This window comes from Neomonachus schauinslandi, chromosome 3 (assembly GCF_002201575.2).
Source record: "Neomonachus schauinslandi chromosome 3, ASM220157v2, whole genome shotgun sequence".
Lineage (NCBI taxonomy): Eukaryota > Metazoa > Chordata > Mammalia > Carnivora > Phocidae > Neomonachus > Neomonachus schauinslandi.
Genome location: NC_058405.1, coordinates 128,183,715 through 128,196,330, shown reverse-complemented (window position 1 = coordinate 128,196,330; position 12,616 = coordinate 128,183,715). Strand labels below are relative to the sequence as shown.

Genomic DNA, 12,616 nt, shown 5'->3' with positions numbered 1-12,616 from the left:
CTTTTTATTCCACTCTTTGTGTTAACTTTGCATTAGCATCTGAGGTAAATATAGACCATCTCTTCAACAGAGTAATAAATGATGTCGATGTGAACAAAATAGTTTATTGATATTGGATCGACCAAGGCACTAGTGGATTGAGTGAATTTTGGAGCTTGTGGTTTATTATTCAAATGCCCTGAAAAACACTCTTGAAATACACAATGTAGATGTCAATGTATAAGATAGGTAACCTTATTTTAAATGATATCTGCACATAGCATGAAAATTTAGGGATGGATTACAAACATTTTATGGAATGCAACTTTATTTTTACATTTTATTTATTTGAGAGAGAGAGTGATCATAAGTGGGGGGAGGGGTAGAGGGAGAGGGAGAAGCTGACTCTCTGCTGAGCAGCAAGGAGTCCGATGCGGGGCTCCATCCCAGGACTCCAGGATTGTGACCTGAGCCAAAGGCAGATGCTTAACTGACTAAGCTACCCAGGCGCCCCAAAAATGTAAATGTTTTAAACACATGGATGAAATATGTTGTTTAGTTAACCTCAATTATAATACTTAAAATGGATATTTAAAAAACCAAAGGAAATAAAGACTTTTTAACACGCATACCAAATCAAAGTATTTCTAGAAAAGAAATTTGTAAAACAATATTTCCTAGGCTTGTGAAATTCTATGTAAAAAGCAATTTCTTTCTTGGGTGTTAAAAAAAAAGAGTTATGTGTGATCACAACTGTAAGAATAACATTTTACCTAGTTATTTTTATTATTACTGGCGGCAGCATTCTTTAGTAAAATGGGTGGCAGATACACCACAAAACCAACTGAAACACTTCATGAATTGCCATGCCCAGATGGTCTATGTGCCCAGAATAGTAAGGGACTGTATAGGAGCTGACAGTCATTTTGGCAGGAGTCTGTTTGGTTTCTCCTCAGCATGAAAATCAAACCACTTTAAAGACAGAATTGCAGATATATGAATTTTCCCCACCTCAAATTATATAGTATAAGGTGATCAAGATGCATAAGTGTTGTATAATTATAACTTTGGTGTTAGGAAACCTTTGGGGAAACTGAAGTGGGGCAGATGAATTATAGAAAGTGATCTGCTCAGTAGATAACTAGAAATAACCAGGTTTAGCAAAACATAAAAAAGTTAAGAGTGGGGGATGGGCTAGATGGGGGATGGGCATTAAAGAGGGCACTTGTGATGAGAACTGGGTATTGTATGTAAGCGATGAATCACTGAACTCTACTCCTGAAACCAATATTCCACTGTATGTTCACTAACTAAAATTGAAACTTAAAAAAATTAATTAATTAAATAAAATGAAAAGCAAAAAACAAAGGTTATTGAAGTAAAATATAAATTGACTGTGGACCTATAGTTCATCAGGTTTTAAACCTGCATGATATAGTTTCTAAATTTAAATATTACAATCACCTTTTTTTTCTGATGTCTCCTGTTTTTCAGATTTTCTAAGATAGTCTCCATTTCTGCCAAAATACTTTATTTACTAGATTTGTTTCGGGTGTCTCTAAGGAATATAATTTGAGTGAATATTAGTTTAATCTGGCTCCTTATATTATATTTGCCCACATTTTACTGAGGTTCAAGATCATGTAAGTACTTGGAAATTATTTCATAACTATTAGAAATGGACAGGCACTGGTTTGGGAGTCAGGAAATAAAAATTCTGATTCGAGTTCTGCCATTATTAAACCGTGTGACCCTGGACATATCACATACTTATTTTGGAAGTAGGAAGCACAAAAATTCTAAAAAAAGAAATGTCAATTTTGCTTTGATTCAGTTTTTCTGTTAAGTGAGAGGGATGAATTAGACGATCCTTAACTCTTCTTTAAATGTTTGGCATTTCTTCATTTTAGGATGACTTCTCTTTGATTCTCTTAAGACACCTTACTTAACCTTTCAGAAGTTCGGAGGTTGAGGCAAACCAAGTCATCTTTACCTGAAAGCCTGTCTTGTAGACTCCAGTGACCCATTCCTCATCAGCATCAAAATACTATTACAGTAAGGATTACATATATTCTCCAGTCTGTAAAGAAAAACTTAGAAGCTACAACCTGAGAAAACATAAAGCTGTATGTTTAGTTCACTCATCAGTTGGTCAATTGATTTGTTCCCCCTGTACATTTTTTTCCAGGGCCAGATAAAGCATAAACTAACAGTAATTAATTTAATAACTCATAACAGTAGAAGCTTGAAGGAGAAGATGAGGATCGTCTCACCATATTGGTGGTGGGAGGGGCAGGCAGTCGAGACAGGGGATTACTTTTAGGGTTTAAAAACAACATGGAATTTAAGGACACTGTGGAAGCAAAAATATCTCATCAGAAATTAACAGTTATGCTATTCTTTGCCTAAACCCACGATGACATTAGAATGCAAAGTTGTGGGTATTAGTCGTCTCTTAGGGGGAACATTAAATAGCATCTGTCTTTCTCACCCACATTCTGAACCAAGAGAAAAATTAAACAGAGGACTAAGATAGATATGTAACAAAATATCACCTTTATATCTCATAGAAGTTTGCTTGGAGGATGTAGCTGTGTGTGAAAGCCCAAAAAAGCCCGCAAACCAAACTTCAGAGTTAAGCAGAACTGTACACCCAGGCCCAAGTTGTCATAGATAGAAGTGCTTTCCAAAAAGAAGTTACATAGTTATTAACTTATAAGAGGCCAAACTTCTTCACATACAAAGCATTTATAAGATTGCCTTCATGTTTAAGGCTTTTTGTGTGAGATGCCACGATGAAAATGAAATGCTTCATTCTGAGCTATTGTAGACATTTCCATTTGGGTGGAAAAATTCAGATGCCCAAAGAAGTCTAACTATGAGACCTTATGAATTAAGTAAGATTACTTTAAATGAAGCTCTTTTACAAAGGTGGTCAAAACCATATTGTTCACCAGTCCAGGCCACCTTAGTATAAAAATCTTTTGGCTGCAATACACATTTGCTCCAGTCCAGTATGTAATACATACAGAATCTTCTACAGAAAAGAGAGCTACAAAATGTCCAGAAGCAAAAACTTCATCCAGTACTAGAATGTTTATTATAATAATATATGTAAGGAATTTGGAAAGTCTTAGAAGTGCTACAGAATATTTTCATTATTAACTTTCTGATCTTACAAAGCTTCCCCAAGAATGTGTAGTATTACTAAAATGTAATTCTAATGGTACTGATTTAGTTTCTCTTTTTTATATCCATTTCATATCATCAGAATGCATTTCTTTTATTTATCATTTCTACATTCTGATAAATTTTCCCCTTTTATTCGTCTTTCACCCAAATTAATTAATATTGGGCTATTACTTTATTTCTTTCCAGTCACAAATCCTATTTTTTTTTACAACTTTTTTTAACAGCCTCTGGCTTCCATTTATTTTCTTTTGGATTTTTTTTTTCTTATCTTCTTTAGGACTTCTTATCTCATTGCTACTTTTGTTTTGCTTGTCCTCCTAAAGAATCATTCTTCTTCCATTTTTCTTCTTCTAAAGATTTTATTTATTTATTTGAGAGAGAGCGAGAAAGAGAGCACAAGCGGGGGCAAGGGAGAGGGGGGCAGAAGGAGATGGAGAAGCAGGTTCCCTGCTGAGCAGGGAGCAATCAATCCCAGGACCCTGGGATCATGACCTGAGCCAAAGGCAGGTGCTTAACCATCTGAGCCACCCAGGAGCCCCTTCAATTTTTCTATTATCCATTATGCTACTTATTCCCAACTTTTTTTTTTATTCTTTCAGATTTGCTGTCTGTTAACATACACTTCCTGTTATTTTGTGTTCCTAATTATGATTACTTCTTTTTTTTTAGTTTTCTTTTTTTATTTTGTCTAAATGCATATCCCTATTCCTCTTGAAAATGCACCTGTGTCTTTGAAGTCTTTTCACTAAGAAAGTGAACATGTCATCTTACCTCTTTTGAAAGTTAGCAAGAGCTCTTCTGTCAACCCAAAGACACATATAAATGCTGGTTCTCCCATAAAGAAAAAGGTGTAAGCCAGAATCACAGATTCTGTGGTTCAGAGGTTCCCCCCTTCCATATCGAATGAGGTATAATTTCATAAAATTAGGACCATGTATTTAGTTACACATTTTTGCACTAAAGAGTGAAGCTTCAAGTGTAAATGAAAAACTCATGATTTATTTTTATATTTTTTAGCAAAGTATGTACAAATTCCAAATATAATTTAGAAGTTTTTTCTATAGTGTTACTGACAAAATATTAATATTAAATTGTATCTGATAGTTTGTAGATATTCCATAAATAAACTTACGGGATGGGTTATAATTTGAAATCTTTTATTCATATAATTAATATAAGGTTTATTTTTAAATAGATATTTGAATATAAGGTCTACTTAGAGTTGCAAAAACCCTTTCATTAATCTCAGTGTGATGTCATTAAAATATGCATGAAATTGCTCATATATAAATGTAATTCCAGTGTCTGAACTAATGTATAATTATACGTAATACAGTTGAAGTGATCATATTTGTCAACGTAAAATGCTTTTCTTCTATCTTCCTGGTAGTTTACTTCTCCAGTTGGAACTCATAGCCAGTTATCAGGAAGATTTGTCTGGAGGGCTTTTCTCAAATGGACTATTTCTGGAAAATAGGAAGGCTTTTAGTAACTTTCTGTTCCATCTACACAACTTCATGGGCAATGGTCTCCAACATAGCATTCCTTTTGAAGGGCAGTGATTGGCCACAATGATCATATATATTTAAAATATAGCTATATACAAAATCCAAACATATACATATTAAGGAAGTTGCAAAAGCAGTGAAATGGAAAGGATGAAACCAAATGGGATGGTCAAAGATATACCAAATAAATGCAAACAAGAAGAAAGTAGGAGTCATAACATGATATCAGACAAAATTGTCTTCTCTCAGAAGGAAAGATATTAAAGTGAGACAAGGACTATATATGGTAGTAAAGGGTTCAGTTCACTCCAAAGATCACACCAAATAACATAGCATTAAAATCCATAAATAAAAATTACAGGGGCTACAAGAATAAATAGAAACACATTAAAAACAGACTTTAATTTTCCTCTTTCAACTCATAGTAGATCAAGTAGAACAAGAATATGTACAGATACAGAAGATCTAAACAAGGTGAATTTAACTGAGATATACTGAACTCTATAGCTTTAAAACAAAGAAAACCTTTTCTGTGTTCTTGGCGGGTCATTTAAAAAAACAATCTCTATTAGGACAAAAAGGAAATCTCAGTAAATTCCAGAGAACAGAAATGGTACAAAGTACATTATTGGATTATAATACAATAACACTAAACTTAAATAAATAAGAAGAAATCTGTCATTTGGAATTTGTAAATACTTCCTCTTACACAGCTCTTACAATAAAGAGGAATTTGAACGCAAAGTTAATTTTAAGAATTTTCTGGTTATTTTTTGTTTATTTTTCCAAGTTTGTGCGGTTCTAAAATTTTCTTGTTATTTTTTTGAAGGATATATTTAATTTATTAACTAATTTAGGAAAATTTCATGTATTATATTGTATTTCTATCCAAGAAAAGGGTATGTCTTTCCATTTGTACTTTGTTTTAGGTTTATTCAAAGATTTTTTTTAAAATTCTTACATTGTACTTATGAAATATTCATTAATTATGTTTTCCCCTTTTAAATAAACTACTTTTTAGGTTCACATAAAAATTGAGCAAGAAGTACAAAGTTCCCATATATGCCCAGCCTCCATATAAGCACATCCACTGTCAATATCACATACCAGGGTGGTACTTTTGTTACAATTGATGAATCTACATTGACACATTATTATCACTGCAAGTACATAGTTTAGATTACAACTCACTCTTGCTATTGAACATTCTGTGGGTTTAGGCAAATGTATAGTGACTTGTATCTACCATTATAGTATCATACAGAAAAGTTTCACTGCCCTAAAAATCCTCTGTGCTTCACATATTCATTGTTCTTTCCTCACTGACCCCTGGCAACCACTGATCTTTTTACTGTCTCCATAATTTTGCCTTTTCCAGAATGTCATATAATTGGAATCATACAGTATGTAGCTTTTTCTGATTGACCCTTCCACTTAGTGCTATGCACTTAAGTTTCCTCCATGTCATTTTGTGGCTGGATAGCTCATTTCTTTTTAGTGCTGAATAGTATTCCGTTGTCAGGATATACCACCATTTATCAATCCATTTGCATTTTCAGGACATCTTGATTGCTACCACATTTTGGAAATTTTTATTAATAAAGCTGGTATAGACATTTGTGTGCAGGTTTTTGTGTAGACATAAGATTTCAACTCATTTGGATAAATACCAAGGCAGGCAATTGCTGAATTATATGCTAAGAGTAAGTTTTGTTTTATAAGTTGCCAAACCATCTTCCAAAGTGGCTGTACCATTTAGCATTCCAGATGGCAATAAATGAAAGTTCCTGTCACTCCACCTTCTTGTCAGCATTTTGTGTTATCAGTGTTTTAGATTTGGGCCAAGAAATTCTAATAGGTGGGTAGTATTATCTATCCCATTGTTGTTCTAATATGCATTTTCCTGATGATGTATGGTATGGAGCATCTTTTCATATGCTTCTGTGCCATCTGTATATCTTCTTTGGTGAATGTCCATTAAGGTTTTTGATCATTTTTTTAATCAAGTTGATTGTTTTCTTGTTACAGAGTTTTAAGAGTTCTTTGTATATATAGTTTTTTCTTTTTAACTGAAACAAAATGTATTTACATTATTTCTAGTGCAGTTCAATTAAAAAACAGGTTCTAGGGCGCCTGGATGGCTCAGATGGTTAAGCGTCTGCCTTCAGCTCAGGTCATGATCCCAGGGTCCTGGGATCGAGTCCCGCATCGGGCTCTCTGCTCCTTGGGAGCCTGCTTCTCCCTCTGCCTCTCTCTCTCTCTCTCATGAATAAAGAAATAAAATCTTAATAAATAAATAATAAAAAAATAAAAAACAGGTTCTAAACAAACCTGGGAAGGTGTTGAAGCTAGAGAACCTAGGAAATATGTTACTCCTTAGTTGCAGCCTGGTTGTAGCTGCAGGAAGAACTTCAGACACAGGAACACAATGTAACCCTTCAGTTTTGAAATGTTGCTAAGTCTTCTTGTGCTTCAGAAATGATTGCCCCTGCCCTAAAGAAATGAAAATCATCTCTGCCATTATGTGGGACGGTGGCCCAGATGGGAGCTTCTTAGTGTATTTTGGATAACAGTCCTTTATCACTTTTATCTTTTGCAAATATTTTCTCCCAGTCTGTGGCTTGTCTTTTCATTCTCTTGACATTGTCTTTAACAGAAGTTTTTGATTTTAATGAAATCCAGTTTATCAATTATTTTTTCACAGATCGTGCTTGTTGTGTTTTTATCGACAGAGTCATTCCCCAACCAAAGGTTACCTAAATTTTCTTCTATGTTCTCCTCCAGGAGTTTTATAGTTTTGCATTTCACATTTAGCTCTGTGATCCATTTTGAGTTAATTCCTATAAAGAGTATAAGGTCTGTGTCTAGATTCATGTTTTTGCATGTTGGTGTCCAGTTGTTCCAGCACCATTTGTTGCAAAAGACTACCTTTGCTCCATAATATGGCCTTTGTGCCTTTGTCAAAGATCTGTTGACTAAATATATATGGGTTTATTTCTGAGCTCTCTATTCTGTTCTGTTGACCTGTTTGTCAATACTTTCACCAATACCACACTACCTTGGTCACTGTAGCTTTATAGTAAGTCTTAAAGTCAGGTACTGTCAGTCATCCAAGTATTTTCTTCTCCTTCAGTATTGTGTTGGCTATTCTGGGTCTTTTGCCTCTCCATACAAACTTTAGAATCAGTTTGTCAATATCCACAAAATAATTTGCTGGAATTTTGATTGAGATTGCATTGATCAATAGCTCAATAGACCAACAGAGATCAAGTTGAGAAAAACGGACATCCTGATATTATTGAGTTTTCCTATCTATGAGCAGGGAATATCTCCATTATTTAGCTCTTCTTTGAGTTCTTTTATTAGTTTTGTAGTTTTCCTCGTATCGGCCTTATCCATAATCTTTCAGATTTATGCCTAAAAATTTCATTTTGGGGGCACTAATGTAAATGATTTGTGTTTTTAATTTCAAATTCCACTCGTTCATTGATGGTGTATAGGAAAGCAATTTATTTTTTTATATATTGATCTTGTAGCCTGCAACCTTGCTGTACTTGCTTATTAGTTCCAGGAGTTTTGTTTGTTTTTTAATTAATTCTTTTGGGTTTTCTACATAGAAAATTTGTTATCAGCAAACAAAGATACTTTTTTTTCTTCCTTCTTAATCTGTATATCTTTTATTTCCTATTCTTGTCTTTTTTTTTTAAAGATTTTTTTCTTTATTTATTTGAGAGAGAGACAGCACAGAGGGAGAGGGAGAAGCAGGCTCCCCACTGAGCAGTGAGCCTGATGCCAAGCCAGATCCCAGGACCCTGGGATCATGACCTGAGCCAAAGGGAGATGCTTAACCATCTGAGCCATGCAGGCGCCCCTCCTATTCTTGTCTTATTGCAGTAATTAAGACTTCCAGTTCAATGTTGAGAAGGAGTGGTGAGAAGGGCTATCCTTGTCTTGTTTCTAATCTTAGAGGGAAAGCTTCTAGCTTCTTTTTTGTGTTTTTAAATGCATGTTGCTCCTGTAAAGAAAATCTATTGAGTTTCTTATGTTTTTGAAACCAGACACTTATTCTCTTACTACTTGTAGGAGTTTTTCAGGCGTTTACAGAATATGCAAATAAGTATAATTTTACTTCCTCTGTCTTTATTATTAAGTGCAGTTGTTTCTCACATCTAATTGGATTAGCTTGTACTTTCAGAAAATTGTTAAATAATACTGTTGATTTTTTTTTCTTGACTTAATGAAAATACATCTAGGATTACTTTGTAAAGTTTGTTGCTGACTTTGGGGTTCATACAAATGAATATATATATTTATATTTTTAGCATACCATGAAGGTAGCATTATGTATTGGTGAAGAAGTTAGCTTATGCTGTAATTAATGTTGGTTGGAATAACTAAGGTGAAAAAAAGAATCTATCTTATTCCACCTAGAAAACAAATTCCAAATAGACAAAAGATTTAAATTTATAAAATTAAAGCATAAAAAATGCTGAAAATGCAGGAAGAGAACATGATCTATCATATATGCCTCCACTCCCCCAGGGATGGATGCTTTCCTTGACATTACACAAAATCTAGAAGCCAAAGAAGAGTTACAGTTAGATCATCATGTTAACATTTAAATTTCTTATCCTGTAGCACAGAAACACCACAAACTCAGAAAAAATAGATCTTTTTAAAAGGCCCCAAATTAAATTGTTAATGCCATATCTAAAAAGTTGATATAGATTAAAAAGGAAAAAAAAATGAAAACATGGACTGTTATTTAAATAGGAAGTCACAGAAAAGAAAACTTAAAAACAGCTCTTAACCATATGGAAAAAAGTTCAGCTTTTCTCATAGTAAAACAAATGCCAATTAAAACTATAATATGATCCCATTTTTGTCCCAGTCAGATTGGAAATATTGAAAATATAATAACACATTATGTGGAGAAGATGTAGACAAATAGGCACAGCCTTATATTGCTGTCAGGGGAACCGATACTTCATAGCGAGTAATTTTGCAATAATATCAAAATTAAAGATTCACGTTTTACACAGCCAAGTCCATTTTTAGAAACTGATACCCTAAAAATGTCCACAGATATGTGAAAATATGTGTATGAAATAAATTAGTTCCAGCTTTATTTAAAATAGCAAAAGATTGGAAACAACCTGAGTACTCATAACTGGACAATTAATTCAATAAATTATAGTACATACAAACAATGGAAAACCATGTAGGCGAGAAAAAGAGTTGAAGCTATAAAAGTTGATAAGGAATGAACTCTAATATGTATTTTTAAGTGAAAAATGGAAGGTGCAGAAGAGTTTGTAAACTAAGATACTGTGTGTTTTTTAATAGAAAATGTATGAATATGCACACACTCATGTGACTAGTGTTTACCTATTACATACCTGGAAAAATATACAGAGACAGATAACAGTGGTTACCTCTGAGAGCAGAATTAAGCATTGGAGAACAGGTGGCAGGAAGAGTTTACACTGTATTTTCTCTTAAATGATTTGAGTTTATGTCATTTACACATATTTTCTGTCAAAGAATGAATTAGTTAAAAAGGGAAAACACCTGGGCGCCTGGGTGGCTCAGTCGTTAAGCGTCTGCCTTCGGCTCAGGTCATGTTCTCAGAGTCCTGGGATCGAGCCCCGCATCGGGCTCCCTGCTGGGTGGGAAGCCTGCTTATCCCTCTCCCACTCCCCCTGCTTGTGTTCCCTCTCTCGCTGTGTCTCTCTCTGTCAAATAAATAAATAAAATCTTAAAAAAAAAAAAAAGGGGAAAACACCTGTGGCATAATACTTCCCTTATGAGAAAATGCACCACACTTGTTATCCTGAAACTTTTATTTCCAAATAAATAGCTGCCAGTGTTTTCCTGATGCCTTATGAGAGAAGTAGAGTTTTAAGGTAAAAATATTCCTTTTCCATTCATTTAAATTTACTGATTTAATTTTTCTATTCTTCCAGGCCCTGAGCTGATTACAGGTAGACTGTAAGAAGCTCTGAAAGTTTTGTTAGTTCACTTAATGGACGGAAGGTATAAATTTAGACTTGAATGTCCCGCTTGTTTCTGGTCATCCACTGAAAAGTATGGTCATAAACCTCACAGCAGTAGGAATGTCCTTCAGTGAAATTTGAGGGCCCTCTAGGACTCCTCACAAAACAGTTATGGCTGCAGGTTTATTATTTCAGTTTATATCCACCAAAGCTGCAATTAACTGCATCATAGCTTGTTGACCTTAATGAGTTAACACAGCTTCCAAATAAAACTCATGGCCAAGCAGCTTAGGCTCTGAGTTTTGGCTCCATAATATCTGTGAAATTTGAGCTCATATTAAATATACCTTGAAACAATACATTTGGGATTTGGCTCCTGGCATCAGATCAGATCTGACTCTGCTATATGGAGTTGGGAGTTTTGCCTCAGGTCCTCCTAATATGTTTAGCACTATAGGACTATAGAATCAGCAAGAATAGCATTATCGCTTTAGGGAAGCAAAACACTTCCGTTCTTGTTGAGCTTATGGCACCCTGGCTCCTTTCCGATCACTTTTTCCTGAAATAGGAGAATTCTGCTGTCTTCTCCCACCTGAGGCCCGATCCAGGAATTTCTTCCCAGCTTAGTCTTTTTCTCATTCCCAGTCACATAAACGGCATTTGTCCAACACTGAACTGTCTCTTTCTGCGTGTGTCCAAGAAAGCCAACCCTGGCATGGCTAATGACGTGAGCAGGTCACAAGCAGTTCCAGTTGTCTCCTCAGATTAGATCAAGACTCGGGTCTGTGACTCAGTCAGTAGTGACTATTTGATTGGTTATATAGGCTGGCGGAAGCAAACTGTTTTGATCAGCTTGGCCAGGAGCCACTTGTCAGGATTTAAGGGTTGGATTTTATATCCTCTCAGAGACAACTCCCTTTCCACTTCATCCTGTTGATAAGCTCTCCATGGCCTCTGTGGGGATACATTCCATCCTCATCTGGGTGGCTCACGGAGTGAACAGCCCATTAGGGACATGATGGTATTTAGCCTAATGTACTTTAATTAGGGCTATAGTTGAATCACTTTCTTAAGTTATGGCACAGTTCCTATATCAGCAAAACACAAGAATTAATAAACATGGGACACTTAACAAAACCTGAGCTAGAAAACGTATCTGTTAAGCCAAAGCCAATGAAGCAGAAAGTGGAATGATGGTTGGGGAGGGCGGGGGGGATGGAGAGTTGATATGCAATGGGTATGAAGTTTCAGTTATGCGAGGTGGATAAGTACTAGAGAGCTGCTGTACAACTTTGTGCGGGTGGCTAACAATACTGTCCTGCGCACTTAAAAATTGATTGAAAGAGTGGATCTGGTGTTAAATGGTCTTACTACAAAAAAACGTATATTTAATAATTATATTTCAATTTAGTTGGAAACAAAAATCCATTCCTCTAGTTCATATTTCATGACCAGAGTTTAGACATTAAAATCGTCTCTTTAATCTCCTTAGAATATCTGCATCTTTTTTTTTTTTTTTTTAGGACTTTCATATGCGGAGTAAATGGTAATTAAAATGTGCAGGATGACAAGATGGAGCAAACAGTGCTTTTACCACCAGGTCCTGACAGCTTCAACTTCTTCACCAGAGAATCTCTTGCGGCTATTGAAAGACGCATTGCAGAAGAAAAGGCTAAGAATCCCAAACCTGACAAGAGAGATGATGACGAAAATGGCCCAAAGCCAAATAGTGACTTGGAAGCTGGAAAGAACCTTCCTTTTATTTACGGAGACATCCCTCCAGGGATGGTGTCAGAGCCGCTGGAGGATCTGGACCCGTACTATATCAATAAGAAAGTGAGTGTTTTTCATCGGGCATATTTTACTGCTAATTGCCTACTGCATACCTTGGACTATGATAGCATCAACACGTGCCAAATTAGCAGAAAGTCCTTCTGTTTA

General features: G+C 35.2%; 1 protein-coding gene across 1 annotated transcript in view; it reads left to right on the top strand.

Annotated features, from left to right (window-relative positions):
• The window catches only part of LOC110592180 (sodium channel protein type 1 subunit alpha), a 144,736-nt gene that overhangs the window by 52,636 nt on the left and 79,484 nt on the right, over positions 1-12,616 (top strand). The window contains exon 2 of the mRNA XM_021703128.1: positions 12,199-12,511. Within this exon, the coding sequence (XP_021558803.1) occupies positions 12,248-12,511 (264 nt within the window). The 5' untranslated portion in view covers positions 12,199-12,247. The remainder of the gene's footprint in view (positions 1-12,198; positions 12,512-12,616) is intronic.